Source organism: Jaculus jaculus, chromosome 5, assembly GCF_020740685.1.
Source record: "Jaculus jaculus isolate mJacJac1 chromosome 5, mJacJac1.mat.Y.cur, whole genome shotgun sequence".
NCBI lineage: Eukaryota > Metazoa > Chordata > Mammalia > Rodentia > Dipodidae > Jaculus > Jaculus jaculus.
Genome location: NC_059106.1, coordinates 36849915 through 36874284, shown reverse-complemented (window position 1 = coordinate 36874284; position 24370 = coordinate 36849915). Strand labels below are relative to the sequence as shown.

The 24370-nt window shown below is 49.7% G+C and overlaps 1 protein-coding gene across 1 annotated transcript in view; it reads right to left on the bottom strand.

Annotated features, from left to right (window-relative positions):
* Ttll10 (tubulin tyrosine ligase like 10) overlaps positions 1-13660 on the bottom strand; it is a 17781-nt gene extending 4121 nt beyond the window's left edge. Inside the window, exons 1-9 of the mRNA XM_045149067.1 lie at positions 12627-13660; positions 11934-12014; positions 11713-11851; positions 11446-11564; positions 11242-11368; positions 8100-8185; positions 7676-7847; positions 6333-6504; positions 5770-5910 (exon numbers count right to left, since the gene is read on the bottom strand). Coding sequence (XP_045005002.1) covers positions 5770-5910; positions 6333-6504; positions 7676-7847; positions 8100-8185; positions 11242-11368; positions 11446-11564; positions 11713-11851; positions 11934-12014; positions 12627-12969 — 1380 coding nt within the window. The 5' untranslated portion in view covers positions 12970-13660. The remainder of the gene's footprint in view (positions 1-5769; positions 5911-6332; positions 6505-7675; positions 7848-8099; positions 8186-11241; positions 11369-11445; positions 11565-11712; positions 11852-11933; positions 12015-12626) is intronic.
* Positions 13661-24370: the final 10710 nt, after the last annotated feature.

Genomic DNA, 24370 nt, shown 5'->3' with positions numbered 1-24370 from the left:
CCCACCTGTACTTCACCTGCGCAAGCTGCCCTGTCCACACTCACACGCTCAGAGTCACAGGCTCACAATCAGAAACTCATTCAACAAACTTATAGAGCGCCTCCCGTATGATAGATAGGTACTGGGGAATACAGGAATGAAGAAAATGAGAACTTAGCAGGAGAGACACAACTAAAATGTATAAAATCTTGGCAAGAATGAAGAGCTTTATAGCATTTTATGTCACCTTAGTTTTATCCCCTACTGCCCAGCCCACACAGACAACCTTGAAAAATATAACTCTGTATTAGAAGTCACACAACAGATCTCATTTACAAAGAATTGCAGTTGTTTTTTAAGTTTGGTAGTTCATTGAAAGGCCCAAAGGAAAGCCAGGCATGGTGGTGCACACCTTTAATCCCAGCACTCAGGAGGCAGAGGTGGGAGGATCACCATGAGTTCGAGGCCACACTGAGACTGTCTAGTGAATTCCAGGTCAGCCTGTTCTCTAGAGCAAGACCCTATCTCAAAAAAAAAAAGAAAAGAAAAGAAAAAACAAATAGAAGAAGGAGAAGGAGACGGAGAAGGAGGAGGAGAAGGGAGGAAAGGAAAGGAAAGAACCAAAGGAAGCCAGGTGTGGTGGAGCACGCCTTAAATTTCCAGCATTTGTGAGGCAGAGATAGGAGGATTGCTATGAGTTTGAGAGCAGCCTGAGACTACATAATGAATTTCAGGTCAGTTTGGGCTAGAATGAGACCCTACCTCAAAAAACTACAAATAAATGGAAAATAAATAAATAAATAGGACTAAGGGAATACTATCAATGAAGAGATGGAATGCAAAAAGGGGGGGGGAATAGAAGAATTTCTGGAGGAGAAAAGCATAGTGACTGAAAAAAGAAGCCACTAGATCTGTATCTAGTGGCCCATGACTGTATCCCAGATACCTGGGAAGCTAAAGTAGGAGAATTTCTTTTTTTTTTTTTTTGAGGTAGAGTCTCAATCTAGTCCAAGCTAACCTGGAATTCACTATGTAGTCTCAGGGTGGCCTTGAACTCATGGCAATCCTCCTACTTCTGTCTCCCGAGTGCTGGGATGAAAGGTGTGTGCCACCATGCCTGGCTGGAGAATTTCTTGATTCTCAAAGTTTGAAATGAGCCTGGGCAACATAGCCAGCCACTATTTTCTTTCCCAATCACTAGAGGAGTTCAGAGATTTGAATTGTTTGAAGATCAATTTGAAATTATATAGTCTGAGAAAAAAAAAAAAGAAAAAGTGATGAAACGTAAGTTCCAGAGATCTATGAGCAGGACACCCTGCAACAGATATATGTATTGAGAGTCCCAGAAAGAAAGGTAAGAAGCTTAAGGTATTTTTTACAAAAATAAAACTTTATTTTTATTTATTTATTTGACAGAGAAACAGAGGGAAAGGGAGATTTTTCTGGACAATGGCACACCCAGAAGCCATAGATTGTTAGTAGAAAATTTTCAGTGCCAGGGATGGGATACCTACTAGTGAGTTCTTGGCCATGGAGGTCCCTGATGTCCCCAAAACATTATAGGCCATTGATGAGGCTCTTGGTTTCCTACCAGGAATAGATGGTAAGACCCTATTGCTGAAGACTCCACTGCAAGGGAGTCTGGGCTGCAAGGTCACTGAGAAATCCTGCTGGAGCTGGGCTGAAAACCTCCTCCATGTAGACCAGCTGACAGAAAACTATACTGCATGCAGTTCAATGGGAGAGAAATCACCAGTGGAGATAAACAACAGTGGACATTGCAAGCTGTAAGTTTGACCAGCCAGGCCAAATGAACAAACAGGTGCAATAGTGGCCTGTCTGTTATGGGGGAAACCAGCTGCTCTCTAATTGGACTGGAAGCCCGCTCCATGGGAGGGAATACCTCCCTGATACTAAAAACCTATGTTGTGGGAAGTCATGAGCCCTAAGGGTGTAATGTCTGCTGGTGTCTGGCTAAATGTATATACTATGCTCACCAAATTGCCCGGTAAGCACTTCTCTTAATGTTTATGCCAATATATTAGTGCTATTCTTACTTTTGATTAGAGAAGCTTCTCTTTTCAGATGGCAGTGACCTTGGGATGACTCAGAAGGCACCATGGTGCTGAGAAGAAGTGACAATGGAGTGCTCAGCACTGAAATATCTCTATCACACCTTCCAAGGCTCAGGGTCCATTGCGGAAGAGGTGGCAGAAAGAATGTAAGAGCCAAAGGAAGATGTTGCAGTCAGGTTTGCATTGCTGGCAGAAACACTTAACCAAGAGCAGCTTTTTTTGGGGGGGGGGTGGGAAAGGGTTTATTTTGGCTTACAGACTTGAGAGGAAGCTTCATCATGGCAGGGAAAACGACATTAGCAGAGGGTGGACATCACCCCCTGGCCAACATAAGGTAGACAATATCAACAGGAGAGTGTGCCAAACATTGGCAAGGGGACACTGACTATAATACTTATAAGCCTGCCCCCATAATACACTGCCTCCTGGAGGTGTTAACTCCCAAATCTCCATTAGCTGGGAGCCTAGCATGCAGTACATCTAAGTTTATGGGAGACACCTGACTCAAACCACCACAGAAGGGTAGGACTCCTTACACAACACACTCCTCCAGATACAAAATGGCCTGGATATCCATGACCTCACAGTGCCTGACATTACCTACACAAGACCATCATAATAGGAGGAAAAGACGATGACATCAAAATAAAAGAGAGACTGATTGAGAGGGGAAAGGGGTATGATGGAGAATTGAGTTGTGAAGGGGAAAGTGGGGGAGGAAGGGAGCTACCATAGGTTATTGTCTATAATTATGGTAATTGTCAATAAAAAATAAATTTAAAAAATGGAGAAATTGGGCTGGAGAGATTGCTTAGCAGTTAAGGCACTTGCCTGTGAAGCCTAAAGACCCAGGTTCGATTCCCCAGTATCCACATAAGTCAGATACATAAGGTGGCGCATGTGTCTGGAGTTTGTTTACAGTGGCTGGAAGGCCCTGGTGCCTCCATTCTTTATCTCTCTCTGGGCCTTGTTCTCTCTCAAATAAATAAATAATATATTTTTTTTCTCCAAGGTAGGGTTTCACTCTAGCCCAGGCTGACCTGGAATTCAGTATGTAATCTCAGGGTAGCCTCGAACTCATGGTGATCCTCCTATCTCTGCCTCCCAAGTGGTGGGAATAAAGGTGTGTGCCACCATGCCCTGCAAAAAAATATTTTTTAAGGTCATGTCTTGCTCTAACCCAGGCTGACCTGGAATTCACTCTGTAGTCTCAGGGTGGTCTCAAACTCATGGCAATCCTCCTACCTGTGCCACCTCAGTGTTGGGATTAGAGGCATGTGCCATAATGCCCAGCCAAAAAAACCATATTTTAGCCGGGCGTGGTGGCGCACGCCTTTAATCCCAGCACTCGGGAGGCAGAGGTAGGAGGATCGCCGTGAGTTCAAGGCCACCCTGAGACTACAGAGTTAATTCCAGGTCAGCCTGGACCAGAGTGAGACCCTACCTCGAAAAACCAAAAAAAAAAAAAAAAAAAAAAAAAAAACCATATTTTTAATTTTTAAAAAAATTAGTTATTTGAGAGAGAGAGACAAACAGACAGAGGGAGAGAGGGGGAGGGAGAATGGGCATGCCAGGGCATACAGCCATTGTAAACAAATTCTAGAAACTTGTGCCACCTTGTGCATCTGACTTATGTGGGTTCTGGGAAATTGAACCTGGGTCCTTCGTTAATTAATTAATTAATTAATTTGAGAGAGAGAAAGCTGTGTGTGTGTGTGTGTGGTTTTATTTTTATTTATTTGCTTGAAAGTGACAGACAGAGAAAGAGGCAGATAGAGATAGAGAAAGAGAGAGAATGGGCACGCCAGGGCCTCCAGCCACTGCAAACAAACTCCAGACGTGTGCGGCCCCTTGTGCATCTGGCTAACATGGGTCCTGGGGAATCGAGCCTCAAACCAGGGTCCTTAGGCTTCACAGGCAGGCGCTTAACTGCTAAGCCATCTCTCCAGCCCTGGTTTTTTGAGGTAGGGTCTCACTCTAGCCCAGGTTGACCTAGAATTCACTATGTAGTCTCAGGCTAACCTCGAACTCACAGTGATCCTCCTACTTTTGCCTCTCTAGTGCTAGGATTAAAGGCATGCACCACCATGCCCAGCTCCAAAAATATATTTAAAATTTTTTTTTTGTTTGTTTTTTTTGAGGGAGGGTCACACTCCAGCTGGAGTCTCAGGGTGGCCTCAAACTTAAGGCAATCCTCCTACCTCTGCCTCACGAGTGCTGGGATTAAAGGCATGCGCTATCACGCCCGGCTATTTTTTAAATATTTTTTAAAATATAGTTTTACTTTTATTTACTTTTTTGAGAGAGGGACAGAAATAGAGACAGAGAGAGAGAGAGACAGAATGAGAGGCACGCCAGGGCCTTCCGCCATTGCAGATAAACTACAGACGCATTATCATCTTGTGCATCTGGTTTACATGGGTCCTGGGGGAATTGAACCTTGGTCTCTTGGCTTTCCAGGCAAGTGCCTTAACTGCTAAGCCATCCCTCCAGTCCCAAAAATATACTTTTTTTTTTAAATTTTTTTAAAAATTTATTTATTTATTTATTTGAGAGCGACAGACACAGAGAGAAAGACAGATAGAGGGAGAAAGAGAGAATGGGCACGCCAGGGCTTCCAGCCTCTGCAAACGAACTCCAGACGCGTGCGCCCCCTTGTGCATCTGGCTAACGTGGGACCTGGGGAACCGAGCCTCGAACCGGGGTCCTTAGGCTTCACAGGCAAGCGCTTAACTGCTAAGCCATCTCTCCAGCCCCAAAAATATACTTTTAAAAAAGAATTTGCTATAGTAAAAAGAGGCTGATACATCTTGATATCAAAGACAAAAGCGTGCAAGAAAGCTGGGTGTGGTGGCGCATACCTTTAATCCCAGTACTCAGGAGGGAGAGGTAGGATTGCTGTGAGTTCAAGGCCATCCTGAGACTACACAGTGAACTCCAGGTCAGCCTGGGTTTGAGCAAGACATGATCTTAAAAAATAGGCTAGCTTGAGACTACATAGTGAATTCCAAGTCAGTCTGGGCTAGAGGGAGACCCTACCTCGGAAGAAAAAAAGGGAAGGAAGGAAGGAAGGAAGGAAGGAAGGAAGGAAGGAAGGAAGGAAGGAAGGAAGGAAGGAAGGAAGGAAGGAAAGAAGGGGAAGAAAGAAAGAAAGACAACAACAAACCCTGTTTAGTAGACTAGAAAAAGAAGGGATTTTCCTCAAAAGAATTTATGAGCCTTCCCTTTCAGGTCCCTTCAGGGGCAAGACAAAGATGCCTGCTTTTGCCACTCAACATTGTATTGAAAGTTACAGCTATGGTCTGAGAGATGGCTTAGCAGTCACAGCGCTTGCCTGCAAAGCCTAAGAACTCATGTCCCACTCTCCAGGTCCCACGTAAGCCAGATGCACAAGGTGAAGCAGGCAAGGTCACACAAGCACACAAGGTGGTACATGTGTCTGGAGTTTGATTGCAGTGGCTGAAGGCCCTGGCATGCCAACCCCCCCACCACACCCACCCACACACACACACACACTGTCTCTCATTAAAAAAAAAAAGTTACAGCTAGAATAACTAGGCATGGCTTCTATGCAAACATACTGCTCCAAGGACACATGGCAAATCCTGTGCCCAGCCCAGTCCCGGGAAACCCACACACAGGGCCCAACCCCAAGCTCTGGCCTGAGTGCCCTGCCTTGCCTCCTTGGCTGCAGTGGGAGCAGCAGCAGACTGACCGTGAAGGTGGTGAAGACCCAGTCTCTGGGGAGGCCTCTGGTCTTCCTGAACTTGTTGTTGATATAGCGGTTGAGGCGCTCCATGCTCCACACGGTGCTGTCCTTCAGCAGCACGTACAGGGGACTCTTCTTCTGCATGAACTACAGTGAGAACAGGTCCCTGAGGTCACCTTATGAAGGGGCCACTCCATGACAGCCTCCCTCTAGCCTCATGACCCCTTTTCTCCAACCCCTGTGGGACCTGTGAGACTTTCCTGTTGCACACACTTTCATTCTTTGTGACCGCCCCCAGTCAGCAAGTCCTCAAAGACTCTCACCAGGGGCCCCTTGCCCTGGACTCTCCTTTCAGGGGCTTTCCTCGGCACTGTTGGCAGCCGAGCTGGGGCTTGCAGGTTTTAAGGTACTTCTCCAGGTCACTTGAGTTCTTGCTGTGGTAAGAGGTGAGCAGGGTAGCCAGGCCACCTCCAGGCCTGTGCTATGTCTATTGTTGACCCCTTCTTTGTATTCCCATGCAGCAAGAGCCTTCCTCTAAGCTCATCCACACTTATAGAGAAGGGCCTCACCTGGTTGGTTAGGTGGCCACTGAGGTCGTTGGAATGAGGGTCATACAGGCTGAGTGTGAGACGAGCATAGCCATGCCCAAAGAAGACCATATATGGCATGGCGCAGGCAATGAGCAGGTAGGAGCGCACATCAAACTTCTTCCCATCCAGAAGGAGTGGGTTCTGGATATACCTGGGGAGGGGGTTTCCACAAGGGACAGCTGGGGTTGAGCTGCTTGGCTAGCTGGCCTGGGTCCCTCATCCCCATCTGGACCATTTCCTCAGTCCTTCTACCTATCCCAGGTATGACCTCTGGTTCATTACGGTGTCTATAGCCAGGACGTTTATGAGCCTGAACTGGTCAGGGGACTTGAAAACAGGACCTAGTACCTAGATTTCCACCCACTGCAGGTATCTGGACCTTATTAGAGATCTTGGGAGAGAGCAGATTGGGCCCCTGTGGCAGAGAGGGCAGTATGATGGAGGAAGAAGGATTGATATTGAGCCATGAAGGGAGACTGGCAAGATGGTTTAGCAATTAAGGGCACTTGCTTGCAAAGGCTGCTGGCCTGGGTTCAATCACTCAGTATCCATGTAAAGCCAGACACAAAAGTGATTCATGTGTTTAGCATGTGTAGTCACAAGAGGCCCTGGCAACACACACACACACACAAAATTAAAAAATGATTGGCTTTTGCCACAGTTATCCAATCTGATAAATGCACGCATCCCCCCCGCGAGGGGGATCAGCGCCCGTCGGCATGATTGGCTTTTGAAAAGGGAGGAACATTCCAGATGGGAGCTTTCAGGTCTTGAAGACCCAAGGCAGGGTACAGCCACTTGGGAAGGCCCTATGCAAATGAGGGGAGGGGCAGCAGCCAACAGCTGTACCTAAAGCAAGGGTTCATGCTTGCAGAGGGTAAGGGCCCATTGGGACCTTTCTAGGACTGTGTGGCACTCTGTCTGCCCAGTTCTATGTAAGGCTGGGTCTGACCTCCAGGTAGAGGCAAATGAGCCACAGGTCAGCTCTGGGCTGCAGACTGACTGCAGCTGGCTGGCTGGCTGGACTGGAGAGCAAGGAAAGCTGCTGCCAGCAGGACAAAGGCATCAAAGACCCCCTTTCAGCCCTTCCCCAGGGCCTATGTTTGGGGCTGTCTTGTCTGCCATCATAGCCAGTTTGACGCCGTCCCTGAGCAGGCTATATGCAGGGGCTACGTGGTTGGGTACTGGGGGAGCTTCAGCCTACACCCAAGGGCTCCTCCACAGCTCTACTGACCACCATCAGCGCTCGCAGACATCAATGGGTCCAGGTTATCCCTGCCAAGGCCCAGGCCCAGTCCCCCCCCTTCTGGCCACTCCCACACCTCTGCACCACCCGCGCCTGAGGTGCTCTGAAGGACATCTTGCAGAAGATGGGGTCGTCCTCTATGTTCTGAGTCTTGGCCTTCAGGGTGGTGACCTCCTCCTGACTCCTGATCAAAAAGATGCCTTTTCCCTGGTTGGAGGCTGTGGGCTTGCAGATCCATATCTGGGTTTCTGCAAGGAGTGACCTCTAAGCCTCTGGCCTTTTCCACTCCTTGCCCTACCCATCCTGAAGCTCTGCCCTGGTCCTGACCACATCCAGGTCTTGACAGGTTTCTAGGCCTGGTCTTGACCCCTTCCTTTCCCTCTTCCCGGCCCTTAGCCCTGACCACTCTAACCAGGCCCCAATGCAGCCCCACCCCTGATAGCCTGCATACTACCCTCTGTCCCTCCCCCTTGTGCCTGGCCCTGTCAGTAGCCTCTTACCATCAAACACACTGAAGAAGGCCTGTCTGTCATCCTTGATGTCCAAGCGATAGGTCTCTGGGAAAAAGTCTTCCATTTTCAGGACCCTGGGAAGGCAGTGAGGTAGAGAGAGGACATAGGAAGGTCTTTCCCTTGTCCCAGAATTGGCCAGTATTTTAGGAGCCTGTGGGCATCTGCTGGAGACCCTTGTGTCATCAGCCTTCAAAGCTATTTACTTCCTAGGAACTTTGCTCCATCATACCTTGTGTGGTGGTTTGAATGTGAAAGGTCCCCCATTAGCCTCAAGTGTTTGCAATTAAGCCACATACTCCAGCTCCAGGAAGTGGAGCCTTTGGGAGGTGGATCCTTGCTGCAGGAGGAGTGCCGTGAGTGCAGACTTTGAGGTTTGTTAGTCGTAGGGTGTTAGTAGCTTGCTCAGTCTTGCTGCTGCCTCCCAGCTGATGTGGCAATATATGATGCCCAGCCTCTACTCTGCTATGGTGAAACTTCCCCTTAAGCTTGTAGGCCTAAAATAAACCTTTTCCTTCTCATAAGCTGATTTTGTTTGGGTATTTTGTGCCAGCAATGAGAAAGTAACTGCTATACCTTGCAAAGCACTCTTATGGATCTCCTGACCTCTCCTCAGCTGCTGACTTTCTGGTTGTTGGGCCCACTAGTGGCCCTTCTCTATCTCCCTGCTCGCTCCCTTCCATGGGTCTCCCATGTGAACTGGCTTCCCAGTGCCAGGACAGTGCCTGGCATATAGCCATGGCCAATATGGATCGGAGCTCCTCAGTTGAACCTCGGATGTCTCTGGCCCTTTCTGCCTTCTACCTGACACGGGGTCATCCTCTGTTCAAGTCAGGATGACCCCTCCCAGCTTGGCTTTGTGCATTGACCTCTGAGACCCAAGGTGTCCTGGGTTGGCCCATGTGAGCTCCTCCAGGATTGGTGCTACATCCTTTCCAGATCTGTACCCCAGGAAGACACAAGACCTGGCCTAAATGACCACCCCCACAATATTTGGAGGAGTGGGTTGGTAGGATCTGCAGAGTGTGAGGATAGGTGGGTGTGGAGATAGATAGGTAGATGGGCAGATGAATGCTTTAGGAGAATAGATCTGAGCTTCTGGTAGAAGTGGGCAGCTGGGCATGCAGATGTCAGGATGGAGTCATGGACGACTAGGTGGTGAGTGAACTCCAGCTGGCTGCCACCATGAGACGCATGTGGAGGAGGTGGTGGATGACAGGCAATTGGATGAGTGGCGAGATGTGCAAATGTTTGGGTGAGTGAGTGGTTGGGCAACTCATCAGTGAAGTAGCAAGTGGCTCAGTATGGCTGAGTGGTGGGGGTGAAGGAAGGCGATTGGGCATGCCTGCTTAGAAGGATGGATGAGGGCTGGAAAGATTGCTCAGTGGTCAAAGGTGCTGTCTTGTAAAGCTTAAAAGCCTGGGTTCAGTTCCGCAGTACTCACATGTCAAATGCACAAAGTGGTACATGACGTATGTGGAGTTTGCAATGGCAGGAGGCCCTGGGGTGCCCATTCTCTGTCTCTCTTTCATTCTCTCTCTCCAGCAAATAAGTAAATAATTTTTTCAAGATGGGGTCTCATTCTAGCCCAGGCTGACCTGAAATTCACTCTGTAGACCTAGGCTGACCTTGAATTTACAGTAGCCTTCCTACCTCTGCCTCCTGAGTGCTAGGATTAAAGGTATGCACTGCCATGCTCAGATGTTTTTTTTTCATTTTCTTTTCTTTTTTTATTTATTTAAGAGAGAAAGAGGAGAGAGAGAGAATGGGCATGCCAGGGCCTATAGCTGCTGCAAACGACCTTGAGAAGCATGTGCCACCTTGTGCATCTGGCTTATGTGGGTCCTAGGGAATCAACCCTATGTCCTTTGGCTTTGCAGGCAAATGTCTCAACCACTAGGCTAGTCCTCCAGCCCAAATAAAGATTTTTTTTTAAAGGACGGATTAAAAAAATAAAAAAGTCTTCCATATGACCCAGCTAGAGCACTCCTAGGCATACATCCTAAGGACTCATTTCCTTAAAAGTACATGCTCAACCATGTTTATTGCTGCTCAATTTATAATAGCTGGGAAATGGAACCAGCCTAGATGTCCCTCAACTGATGAGTGGATAATGAAGATGTGGCACATTTATACAATGGAGTTCTACTCAGCGGTAAAGAAAAATGAAGTTATGAAATTTGCAGAAAAATGGATGGATCTGGAAAGGATTATACTAAGTGAGGTAACCCAGGCCCAGAAAGCCAAGTGCCACATGTTCTCTCTCATATGTGGATCCTAGCTACAGATGACTGGGTTTCTGCGTGAGAAGGAAAATACTTAGTAGCAGAGGCCAGTAAGTTAAAAAGGAGATATAAAGGGAAGAGAAAGGAAGGGAGGAGGGTACTTAATAGGTTGGTATTGTATATATGTAAGTACAATGATTGAGATGGGGAGGTAATATGATGAAGAATGGAATTTCAAAGGGGAAAGTGCGGGGGGGAGGTATTACCATGGGATATTTTTTATAATTATGGAAACTGTTAATAAAATTGTGAAAATAAAAAATAAACAGAAAAAATATAAAAAATAAAAAAGGTGGGGGCTGGTGGGATGGCTTAGCGGTTAAGGTGTTTGCCTACAAAGCCAAAGGATCCAGGTTCAATTCCCAAGGATTCATGCTAGCCAGATGCACAAGGGGGCGCACATGTCTGGAGTTCGTTTGCAGTGGCTGGAGGCCCTGGCGTGCCCATTGTTTCTCTCTGTCCTTCTTAGTCAAATAAATAAGTAAAACTTAAAAAAAAAAAGAAGGTGGGGTGAATGGATGGAAGAGTGGGTGAGGAGTGCTGAAGGACGCTTAGGAGTGGCTGTTGTGGATGTGGGGGTAAAGATTGCTGGGTGGCAGATAGTGAGCTGGCGTTGGGGTGGAGGCAAGAGGTACGGGGATTGGTGGGGACAAGGTAGGAGCACGTGAAGACGACAGTGGTCAGGACCAGCTTTGACTGACATTTGGGGTGGGTGGATGAATGCTGAGGGACTGCAGAGGAGGTGGTGGGTTTGTGGAATGGGGAGGGTGGTCATAAGAGATAGATGTAGGTGAAGGTGCATGCTGCTGTGGGCCTGGGCAGAGTAGGCCCCAGGCCAGTGGGCTTACTTGGGGTGGGCACTGGACAGCATCTTGGATTTGCTCAGGATGCGTGCATATTCCCTCAGGGCGCTGAGCAGCCCAATTTTGGTGGTCAGTAGCTTGTTGTTGGGGAGCTGAAATAGCAGCTGCTGGCCTGGCAAGACAAGAACCAACATGTGGGCAGTGCCTTGGGACTGTGCCTCCCACACCCAACAGGGGTGCCCCCCCCACCTTCCTGGAAGCTGTAGTAGTTTTCCTTGCACTTGATCTCACACCACTTCAGCCTGTAGTCTTTGCAGTGGCTGTCTTGGGTGCGCTGCCAGCCCTTGCTCTCACAGTAGTTGCTGATTCTAGCGGGGTGGGAGCTGGTGTTGGCTGGGGCCACAAGTTTTCCCCAGGAGGATGGGGGGTGGGGGGCTGTTGCAGGCAGTGGCAGCTCAGAGCTGGGTCTAGGGCAGGGGTGGGAGCATGGACTCGGGCTGCACAGGACTCACTCACATTGAGGCCCCGTTGGTGCCTCCGATGTAGAACAAGGGGCCCTGCCCAGGACTGGGCGGCAGCTTGTCTTCTTCCAGCAGGAACTCCTCCAGGGGGTCCAGTGTGGTATTGAAAGAAGCTGCTGCTTCTTTCAGGAGGTCTGTAAGCATGTGGGTGGCTGGAGGTCTCAGGCTTATAGCCTGCTGTGGCTTTTCCTGACCCCCGGCTGCCACAGGCCTCACCTGCATCTTGGTTCAGCTGGTTTAACTGAGGCTGGAGCTCTTCCTTGACACTGCTTCTCATTTGTCTCTCATGGGTCCAGCCTGGGAACCAGTAGGGTTAGGCATGTTGAGGGGGGGGGTTGAGGCACCTATTCCATCTGCCCAAGCACAGCCCATACCAGCAGTTGCTGGTACTCACCCGGCCCCCTCTTCAGTCTACCACAGACCTGAGCAGAGGCCCTGGGAGCTATCACACCCAAGAAGGGAGGTGGTTACCACCAAGTTTGAAACAGGCAGGATCCAAATAGTGTGGAGACTGTGGCATGGGCAGCCCCTCCCCACCTCCTTACCAGCAGGGCAGGCTCCGTGTAGGGAAGGGCTGGAATGTGAAGCAGGAACCCATGCAGACATATGTGGGGATGTCCTCAGAGGACAGGGGTCACAATGTCAATGATGATGTCATGGATGACCTAAGGGTCTCTGATTATCCAGAAAAGGTAAGGGGCTACCTTGGACTACCCATGGTGGTGACAGAGCCCTCAGACCCTGGAGGATAGTACTCCTGGCATGTGGGCCCCTGCAGGTCTCTCTTAGGGTCTGGCTGCAGGCTAGGCATGACCTAGTCTGATCCTAATCCCCTCCCCATGAGATACACATCCCTGGAGAGCTGACTTAAGGGTAGTCGAGCCAATCCCAAGGCCACTCTGCTTTCACCTGGCACCTGAGTGTGGCACCTCCGAACCCTGGACCGCTTGGGTCTCTTGGACTTGGCGTGGGTCCGAGTGGGCTGACCCCGGCAGTGGATGAATCTGGTGTGGCTGCGCGTTGCAGGCATGAGGGCACCAGAGCGAGGAACCCTTAAAGAAAATGCAGTCCCCACACTTCTGTGGGGCCTTTGAACAGCCCGAAGTCTCAGCCCTTGGATGGGACACACAGTCAGGCCCACCTTGCCTGGAGAAGGGCATGTCTTGGCATCCTGCCCTGTGGCTTCTGCTTGTGGCTCACTCCCTTCTCTGTGGTGGCAATGGGGCTTGCCAGTCTGTGGGCGCAAGGCCATCTTTGCGTCCTTCCTCTGCCGAGTGAGTCTTCCACTGCTGACACTGCGCTGGACTCACCGAGGGCAGCCTCTCTGTCTGCTGCAAGGGGGTGGCCGTCAGTCCTGCTGGAGGCAGGGGGCTCTCCGCAGGCTTGGAAGGCAGAAGGGCTCATAGCTCCAAGCAGGGGTCTTCCCAATCTACATGGCTGCTCAGGAATTCAGCCCAGGTCCTGCTGGCATAGGCCCTTTGTAGCCATGGACAGTCCTCTCCAAGCATCCATGCCCTGAATGCTGCTTTCCTTTCTAGCTTTGGAACAGTGCAGGGCATGTTAAAGCCAGTTCCTGGGTAAGTCCTTCTGCCTCACATCAAGGAAATACCCAGTTTGTGGGCTGTTGATCAAGGGCTTTCTGAAGCCATCTCAGAATTCAAGAATACAAGTCAAGCATGCCTTTGTGAGTAGGATAGAGAAATGTTGTTGACAGCCCTGTGACTGGGAAGGAAAGAACAAGCTGAGGTCTTTGGATGGGAGCAGGTCATCTCCAAAGAGGAAAATTGGTCTGTGAATTGACAGGGCAGCAAAGAAATGCTAACAATGACAGCAGCCATATGATGGTCAGTAACACAAACTTTGTGTCTGCCCACAAAAAGACTAAGTCCATGGAACAGAGAGAAAGCCTAGAAAGAGGGAGGAGACCCATAACCTCTGCAGAGGGCAGGCTACTAGTGCCTGGTGACCCCTCCCCACATAGAACAGGAAAGTTCCTGGGAAAGGAGCCTGAAGGATTAGGCAGGAGTGTGGATATGGGTGACTGTAATCACTGGATGACCCGAGTACCTTCCTACTCATTACCGAGCATCCAGTAATAGTCTAAGGAGCCCTGCTTTGGACATGACATCCCTGGTGTTCAGCATTGTCCACAGCCTACATGGCTGACTGGCCCCAGGAAGATCTGGGGAGGTCTCCCAGGTGTGCACAAAAGCAACACATAGACACACAGATAGAAAGGAAAGAGGGGAGTAGGGTTGATGGGGAAACTGAAGGAAGGCAGAGCTTGATAGATTGAAGGTTCTACCCCTCAAAAGGGAGCTGGGTGCTACCAGAGCAGGAAAGAGCCCACAGGAACTAGATATGCAATGTAAGGGTCAGAATTCAAATCAAGGAATTGCCGGGAAGAAGTGGGGACCTGGCCCAAAGAACTGAATCAAATACAGACCCACAGGGACCTAGCGTCAGAGCCATAGCCTATTGATAAATGAGGAGAGAAGTGCATTCTGCATGAAGTGGGGGGCAGGGTGGCCTTGAACTACCACACCTGGCCCCTAAATTTATATTCTTTTTTTTTTAATTTTTATTAACATTTTCCATGATTATAAAATATATCCCATGGTAATTCCTTCCCTCCCCACCCCCACACTTTCCTATTTGAAATTCCATTAAATTTATATTCTTAAACTATGATTTGTTTCTTGTCATTCAAATTGATAAAAACAGCATAATGACTGGGCATGGTAGTGCATGCCTTTAGAGGGAGGAGTATCACCATGAGTTCAAGGCCACCCTGAGACTACATAGTGAATTCCAGGTCAGCCTAAGCTAGAGTGAGACCCTAGCTCGAGGGCAGGGTGGGGGGAAACGAACAAACAAACCAAAAACCCCAGCATGATGGTGTATGCCTGTAATCCCAGCACTCAGAAGGCTGATAGCAGCTGAATCCAGGCTGGAGTTTGTCTCAAACAAACAAAAAACAAAGGCTGGGGGTATAGCTCATTTGGCATAGTGGTTGCCTAGCATGCATGAAGCGCTGGGTTCAATCCCCAGCACTACCAAGTATTGTGGCTCATGCCTTTAATCCCAGCATTTGGAAGGCTAAGGTAGGAGGATTACCATGAGTCAGAGGCCAGTCTGGGCTATAAAATGATTTCCAGATCAGTTTGGGACCTTGCCTCAAAAAAACCAACCAACCAAACAAACAACAAACAATGCCCAGTACCACATAAACCAGGTGTACTGGAGTACACCTGTAATCCGTATACTAAATCAGAAAGATCAGAAGTTCAAGGTCATCCTCAGCTACATAGTGAGTTTGAGGCCAGTATGGGCTACATGAGACTCTGTCTCAGGAATAAAATGACAAAAACTTTGTAAAAGATCAAGTGTGGGGCTGGAGAGATGGCTCAATGGTACAGGTCCTTGCCTGCAAAGCCTAACAACCTGGGTTTGATCCCCCAGTCTGCACATAAAGCCAGATGCGCATACACCTTTAATCCCAGAATTCAGGAAACAGAGGCAGGAGGATCACTGTGAGTTCAAGGCCAGCCTCAAACTACATAGTGAATTAATTCCAGGTCAGCCTGGAGTGAGACCCTACCTCAAAAACAAAACAAAACAAAACAAACAACAACAACAACAAAAAGAACGATTCAGGGCTGAAGAGATGGCTTAGTGGTTAAGCACTTGCCTGTGAAGCCGAAGGACCCCAGTTGGAGGCTTGATTCCCCAGGACCCATGTAAGCCAGACACACAAGGTGGCACACGCATCTGGAGTTTATTTGCAGTGGCTGGAGGCCCTGGCGTGCCCATTCTCTCTGTCTGTTGCTCTCAAATAAATAAATAAAAATAAACAAACAAAAACGATCCAGTAGGCAGGCATGTGGGTATATAGTTGTCTGTACAAGAGAAGAAGGGCTGGCATATAACATCTAAACTCCCAAGAGGCCGCCAACCCTTTTCTTCCCCTCTCTACCATGTTTTATTTTGAAAGAATCTCATTCTAGCCCAGGTTGACCACTTTGTAGCCCAGACTGGCTTTAAACTCATTGGGCTCCTTCTACAACAACCTCCACTCCAAGTGCTTGGCTTTAAGGTGTCTGTGTGCTACTTGCCTTATAACTGGCCAGCCAGGCCAAATGAGCCAATAGGTGCAATAGTGGCAGGTCTGTCATGGTGGAAACCAACTGCCCTCCAATTGGACTGGAGGCCCGTTCCATGGTGGGGGGGGGACAACACATCCCTGATACTGAAAACTTAAAACAGGGTAGTCATGAGCCCTAGGGGTGTAACATCTGCTGATGTCTGGATAAGTGTATATACTATGCTTATCAAATTGCCCAGTAAGCACTTCTTTTAATATTTATACCCTTATATAAACACTACTCTCACTTTGGGTAGAGAATCTTCTCTTTTCAGGTGGCAGTGACCTTGGGATAACTCAGAAGATATCATAGTGCTGGAAAGAAGTGACTGGAGTACTGACTAACATCTCGATCACACCTTCCAATGCTCAGGGTCTAATGCGGAAGAGGTGGCGGAAAGAATGTAAGAGCCAAAGGAAGGGCAGGACTCCTTACACCGTGTTCCCTCCAGACATAAAATGGCCTGGATATCCATGACCTCACAGTGCCTGACACTACCTACACAAGAACATCATAAGTGGAGGGAAAGATCATGACATCAAAATAAAAGAGAGACTGATTGAGATGGGGAGGGGATATGATGGAGAATGGAATTTCAAAGGGGAAGGTCGGGGGGAGGAGAGAGGGTATTACCATGGGATGGATGGATATATATATATATTTTGGTTTTTCGAGGTAGGATCTCACTCTAGCCCAGGCTGACCTGGAATTCGCTATGGAGTCTCAGGGTGGCCTTGAACTCACAGGGATCCTCCTACCTCTGCCTTCCGAGTGCTGGGATTAAAGGCGTGCGCCACCATTCCTGGCACCATGGATATTTTTTATAATCATGGAAAATGTTAATAAAAATTGAGAAAAAAAGGTGTGTGTTTGTGTGTGTGTACACATGCACATATGCCATGGTGCATGTATGGAGGTCAGAGGAAGAATTTTGGGTCAGTCCTCACCTTTCCACATAATTTAAGGGTTTCTTTCTTTGGATCTCATTCTGCTGTTCTGCTACATTTACTGTGAGTTTCTGTTTCATCAGCAGCAGGCTGGAGTTATAAGAGCCCACAGTGACTTTTTGCTTTTGTTGTTTTTTCGAGTTAGGGTCTCACTCTAGTCCAGGCTGACCTGGAACTCACTCTGTAGTTCTAGGCTGGCCTCAAACTCACAGTGATCCTCCTACCTCTGCCTCTGAGTGCTGGGATTAAAGGTGTGAGCCACCACACCTGGCTCAATGGGATATTACATAGAGGTTAAGGGAAAGCCTGGGGTGAGGGGTCAGGCAGAAACCTAATGAATTTATAATAAATTATAAAATAAACTTTTTACCTGGTCAGATTAAAAACTCAGCAGGAAATTGCACCCTAGTACGATGGACAAGAGATACATGTAAATCTGAAGAAGATGGGCAAGAAAATGACCAAAAGTCAGTGTCCTGCTGAAGTTTCCCCCAAACACGTTTGGTGACATAGGGTTCTGAGAAGGTGCTGACATGATTTGAGGGGCTGATGCTCTGGGCAGCGCTCACTATCTGGGGATATTTTCCCTGCAGATCTCAGGAGGTGGCCCTCCTAGGGGTCAGTTCTGGGGAGACAGACAGTTCTAGGCAAAAAGCTTATCCTGAAGGGGCCCAGTCCTCTCCAGAACCTGAATGTCCCACAAAGGGCCAGTCCCAACTCACAAGACATGCCCTTCCTGGCTTAGGCACTGGGATCTGCATCAAGAGTGACCTTGGCAGAGGCCTCAGCCTAGCCAAACCACCCAGTTTCTGCTCAGACCCCTCTCCCTCCATCTTCTGGACAGGGTCCCAAAAGGGACACAGGAAGGCAAAGCCTCAGCCCCAGCTAGAACCCCTAGCTGGTGGCCAATCTGTCCCTCTTACCTGCCCTATAAGGTCTTAGGAACTCTCTGCTGGGATACAACAGTGGTAACCTGGCAACTGTCTCCAGGTAACTATGATCCAGCTGAGTCCAGAGGTAAACATGAACTTCAGGTGAATGGTGAAAGGGGCCGCGGTGTCAGCTAAGAGCCTCTGGGAAGCTGAGCAGAATGAGGGTAGAGGGTAGGGGTCAAGCTGGGTAGATGGAGGCTGGTGGTGGCCCAGGGGAGGGGGAACCTGAGGCTAAGTAGGGATTTTATGTGGACAACCCCTGGGCTGTATCTGTGGTCTACCCCTTCATCCTTCCATGAATTCATCCCAGGCCTTCTCAGGGACCCTTCAATCCAGACGCTGTTAGTGCTCCAGGACCCAATGCTGTGCATGGCTCAGAGCAGCTCTTGGTACCAGTTTGTAGAACTGCCTACTGAGGCCACTTGGATATGGTGCTACTTGCACTCCTGACCCCAAACCTTGGCAGTCTTTTGGAGCCTACACTCCTGCCATCCTCCAGAGCCTTATAAGGGTCATGAGGGCACCCTGGCAGGGACATGTATGGTGTCCCCAAAAGACAGGAGGACCACACCCTGAGACCTGGAGCACATGAACAGGACCACATTTAGAAAATTGTGTGGATGTGATTAAGCTAGGATTTCAGGTGTGAGAGAGAATCCTGGATTAACCAGGTGGGTTCTGAACCCAATAACTGGCATCCTCCAGAGGGAGGCAGAGATACAGGCAACATGGTTGCAAGGCAGGGGCCGCATGAGCTGCTAGGACCTGGAGGAAGCATGAAAGATCTTCCTAGGACTTCAGTAGGGATCAAGACCTGACACCACCTGCACTTTGGACTTCTGGCCTCCAGAGCAGTGCGAGAATAAACTTTTGTTTTAGGGCACCCAGTCATCAGTAGTTCTTATCCTGTGGGCCTCTTCATCCTCTAGGGTCCTGGATGGCACGGTCCACAACAGGGACTCTATCACCTACCCAAAGGCTGTGTGCCCATGTAGCTCGTTTAACCATGTAGCTCCTCAGCTGCAAATCTCCTCAGTCTAAGCAGCCAGGGTGGTATGTTGTGCTGGGGCATGATGGGAAGGGCACCATCTATCAGCTGTGCCCAGAGTCCTATAGGAATAGAAGTGCCCTATAGATTTCTATTCTCCACCCATTCTCTTTTTATGGGGACTGTTTCCTGTCATTGACCCTGCCCACCTCCCATACCTAACTGTGCTAGAGGCTCTTGTCCTAGTAGCCATGGGTCTGCTAAGCAGGGTAGGGCTTTGGGTGGGCTAGGGCAGACATTTACTTTACTGAACCCTAGACTCAGTGATCGGGGCTCATAACCTTTAGCCTGGGCTCTGGACAGGTCTACTGCTGGCCTAGGGAAGCTCTGACCTTGTGGTAGAAAGGACATGCCCAACCCTCACTGTAGTGTTGACTCTGGATTGGGAGAGGGAGCCCCATCCTTATGGGGCACTGTAATCTTTGGTACGCTCCAGGTTACACATTACAAATAACCTTCTTGCATCCCCGTGCCAGCTTGTGTAGTGACCATGGGAGGCAGTGGCTGGGAGCAGTGGGATTCATACCTTTCTTCCTTGGTGGGAGCACAGACCTTCAGAACTTCCCCTTGTCATCAGTCAGGTCCTTGGCAAAGCTGCTTGTCAGTGTTTCATGTGGTTGAAATAACTCAAAGTATGATTTCATGAACTGCATAATTTATTGTCATACAGAGATTCTCTTTCTGTTTACAATGCTTAAAAGAGGAAAGCACCCCTCACAAGGAGCACACTGGGCAGAAAACTGCCTCAACCACATAAAGAGAGCCTCTGCGGCAGGCCTCAGTTACTCACTTAGGGCAAAGCAAGCCTCTGTGGAGTAAAGTCCAACCTCCATATAAGTGGTTCTCTGGAGAAACTGGCCTAACAGGAGACCTGGAAGGGCATGTTGGGTCCCTCAATGCCAGAGGGCAGTAGATAAGGTGGGGCTTGGCCCTGAACGGCCCAGCTTTTTGTAGCTAACCTTGGGATTGTATGCTGAGGTAAATGGCTTATATACGGGGTCTGAGAATTGGGACATCACATTCCCAAGGGAGGGGGGTTCACTCCAAGTTCTTATCACAGTAGAGCACAAGTCACTCACACAGTAATTGATGTAAGAGTTTGGAGCATTTTCAGAGTTGCCTGGCAGCTTTGCAAAGGGTCTTTTGCAAATTCTCAGGTTCAGTATCCAGAGGCTAGTTTTGAGGGACATCATCTGAACCTCAGTGGGACAGAGCTGGAGGTCTTTAAAAATGAGGCTCGGGGGCTGGAGAGATGGCTTAGCAGTTAAGATGCTTGCCTGCAAAGCCAAAGGACCCAGGTTCGATTCCCTAGGACCCACATAAGCCAGATGCACAAGGTGGTGCATGTATCTGGAGTTCATTTGCAGTGCCTGGAAGCCCTGGCACGCCCATTCTCTCTTCCTTTCTCTATCTTAAATAAATAAATAAAAATAAAAATGAGGATCAGGGGCTGGAGAGATGCTTTAGTAGTTAAGAGGCTTGTCTGTGAAGCCTAAGGACTCAGGTTTGATGCCCTGATACCCACATAAAGCCAGATGCACAACATGGCACATGTGTCTGGAATTCATTCGCAGTGGCTGGAGGCCCTGGTGCACCCATTCTCTCTCTCTTTCTCTCTAATAAATTCAATTTTAAAACTTTTTAAAATGATGCTCAGGGCTAGAGAGATGACTTAGCAATTAAGGTGCTTGCCTGCAAAGCCTAAGAACTCATGTTCCAATCTCTAGGCCCCACATAGCCAGACACAGTGATGCAAACACTCAATGTTGCACATGACCCACAGGGGGTGCACAGGTCTGGAGTTCATTCACAGTGGCTGAAGGCCCTGGCACACCTGTTCTCTCTCTCTCAAAATAAATTTTAAAAAAATGAGGCACAGGGGAAAGCTGACAATACAGGAACTAGAAGCCTTTCAAATACCTGTCTTTCCTGAGTATGGGTCACTGTCACCTGGCCTGGTATCTGGGTAGTGCTCTTGACCACCTAAGCCCCAAACATGGACCTGTGGGGACTGGAAAACAAGACATATGGAGAGAGACGTACCCTCACCCCACTCCGGGGTCTGCCTCTGGCACCTCTTGAGGGTGTCTGAGTCCTGTCTGGTGCTCTCAGATGGGCAAGAGGCTGGACTATTGCCTGCCATCCCCACATCCTCTCCTCTGCTCTGGGTTTGTGCTCACTTGTATGGCCTGAGTCTGTCTGATTTTCCTTGGCCCCACATCTGAGGATTAAAGTTCTGGCCAAGGCTCTGGGCACACTCTGGATCCATTCCAGTACCAACAATATGGAGGCTGCAACATCTACAGGCACCAGCTGACTGTAGCTGGAGGAACCTTAGTGTGAAGCCCATTGGGATGTGGGGCCAGGCAGCACTGTAACAGCCTCAGTAACTGCTCCCAAGAAGGGCAAATGCAAAGGCCTTGGGGTCTCACATCTTTGTTGTACCAACATCTGCTGTGGCTATAATAGAAAGCCACCATGGGACCAAAGGGAAGCATTCGGGTCCTGGGACAGGAAGGTCCCTGTGGTCTTGGGCTGTGTGGCCTGTACTGGGTTTGGAGTATAAGGGTCCCAGCCCTGGGCATTTGTATCAAATGGACCAAGACCTCATCCTCTATACAGTGTCCAGTGAGGGCCAAGGGTGTCTTCTTCAGCGGTGATCAGGCCGTGGATGGACGGCATTACCAGACAGTATTAGACAGAGGCATCCAGATCTAACTGTGTCTGGTAAGACCCCCATCGGCAGGCGGTGGTGCAGGGGCTCCCCATCCAGGATACCTGTGGAGGGAAGGTGGTGATGGCTCCCTCATGTCTTGCCCTCCACCTACATCTTCAGAGATGGCTCAAGGGTCATCCCTGGGGTTATCTGGGACCTTGTAGGACCTAAGACTGAGAACTTTCCTACCAGGCCCTGTCCTAGTGCCCAGCCCCCAGGTATGGAGATTTGTAGGTATAGCCAGGGAGCCATCTGCTCATTTCTCACTCTTATTGGGCAAATGATCATCACGGCACTATGTTGGTTTACTGAATGGCTCCCAATCAGGTTAATGAGTAATGGGGAAGCCAAGTACAGACCCTCGTCTTTATCCTCTCCCCAGGGAGAGGCCTCAGGGGCCCATGCTGGGTGGGTTCCCAGGTTCTGTTCTCTGGCTTCAGATCAAAAAGATAAAACAATAGGCAATCCTGGATTGTGGTTTTGGGCAAAGTTCCTACTCACAACAGCCATGGGGGGAATGGAGACTCCCTGTCCTTAATCAGGAAATCGTAAAGGACATTTGTAGTACCCGGTGTGGAACTGACACCTGAACCCACCTTTGCTTCCCTGGTCTCCTGGACCCCCTAGGGGTAAGTCCTGATGCGAAACAAAGCTGGGTGATGAGAGCTCACTGCCCACCAGGCCTCCTTCCCCAGCCCAGTGTCTTGACCCTGCTGGTTTCTCCAAAAAGGCAGCATGCCAAAATCCAGTCACAGGGGAGTCAGGTAAGGTAGGCAGTGGGTACTGTGGGAGTTGGGGGGCAGGCTGCCTCTGATCCAGGGTCCCTGGCATGGCAAAACCATCCCTTATCCCAGCTTGGAGTAGTGTACCAGGGTTCTCATCCCAGGCAGAAGCCAGCTCCCCTCCTCCCATTGGTTGCTTAGTTGCAGAGCTGAAACAGCCCCTGCTGGCCAGAGCATCCTCAGCTTGGCCTGTCCAGAATCCAGAAGCTTGGATAGCACATCCTCAGACTGTCTCCGGCGAGCAGTGGGTCACCTTTGAACATCGTTACCAGACAGTGTTAGAGTCAAGTCAAGAAATCCAGCACTGTCAGGTAAGATGCCCACAGAAGCCCAGGGGCACCTTGGCGTGAGGGTGCAGGGTAGGACATGCAGTTTCCACTCATGGGGAGGCCCTGAAGACCTGGTGTTATGAGTATCCAGGGACTGTGCCTGTACTGAATGAGGCCAGCAAAGACAGAGAGTGTTTGAGGGGCCCCAAGACTCTGAGCCATACTGTCTGCTCTGTTTCGTCCACAGTAAGGAACCTGGAGACACTGACCCAGGACCAAGGCTGGAGATACTGCTGGTCTGTGCTCACTCCAGTGTCCACCCGGGATGCAGGAAGGGAAGAAGTCCCAGGCCTGAGTGGGCCCCACCCAAGGTGAGCACACAGCTCCCAGGTCTGGGTGAGGCAGCTTCTGGCATGAGGCCCTCTGGGCCCAGGCTGGGCCTTCGCCCTCCAGAGTCCTTTGTGGCAGTTCTACTCAGCCCATACTTTGTCAGGTGTGGTGGCAGACCTGCCAGGTGCTATGGGCAGAGCCCACATACTTCAGTGTCCTAATTCCCAGAGCAGTGCCTGGGGTTGGGAAGGGGGGTTATTCCCAGGACAATGATAGGGGAGACTGAGAGCGACTCTTAGAGGCACCCAGTCTTGGGGGAGGGGGCTGCTCCTATAGCTACCATTTCCAAGGTTAAATTTCTGCCAAATAGTCCTACTCAGAAGCCATTAGGGCAGGATGGGGTGGGCAAACTAAAGGATGGGAGGCGGCCCCATTGCTGCGTGCAGGGCTCCGCCGTCATCATTACCAGGCAGTATTAGAGATCAGACACCATCCAATGCTGCCCAGTAAGATGGCCACGGCCGCCCAAGTTGGGTATGGGGACCGCCTGCCTGGGGTCAAGGAAAACTGAATGGAGGTTGTCCAATATCCTGAGGCAGAGCCATGTTTCCTTTGGACACTTACTTGGGAAGCAGCCGCTTGAGGGGTCAGGGCTACAGTGGAGTTCTTGTGAGCCCTGAAGCCTTGGCCTGCTTTTCTGTATGGCTCAACACCAGGGGCCTGGAAGCCACAGAAGAACTTCACTACCCATCCAGGCCCTTCCTGCCTGTGGGGCAACTAGCTTTGGGCACAGATGGCCTGAGATGTTGAAGATGTCCCTCTCAGTGCTGGCAGACCCAAGGGCTGGGGAAGGCAGGTTACTGTAGCACATACCAGGTGACCAAGGGCCAGGTCAGGGTCAATTCACAGCTCAGATGGAGTCACCATAGAAGAACCTGAGCATCAGACCCAGCCCTATTGGGTTTCTTGTGTATGTGTGTGTGTGCATGCATGTATCTGAGGCTGGTGGGGTTGTAGCTCTGTCTCCAGGATGCTGCCCAGTGGCCATTTTCCTGCCCCATCCCTGCCTGCCTGCCCCTCTCAGAGTCAAGAAAGTGTACTAGAATGAGGAACCATGTAGGTGATTTGTTACCTGCTAGTCTGGGGTCTGATTCCAGATCACATGGGATGGCTGCCCTCAATAGTATGTATCATGTCCACACCTACAAGGCCAGGCCACATCTGCACAGTGGTGTTTGAAATGAGGGTCCTCTTTGGCTCCCTTGCTGCTCAGGGGGCTAAGCTGTGGCCTCAGTATGGAACCAGAAGACAGAAGCACCTGCCATGGGAACATTCGGGACTGAGGGAGGCCCAGCCTATGCCCCTTCTATTCTTTCGCTGTCCCTACACAAGTGTTGCCTGGGCCTGGAGAGATGACCAGAGAAGATCTTTGAGATTTCTGGCACCTTCTATCCAGAGAGGCTATGCAGGGGGCTCGGGCTTTG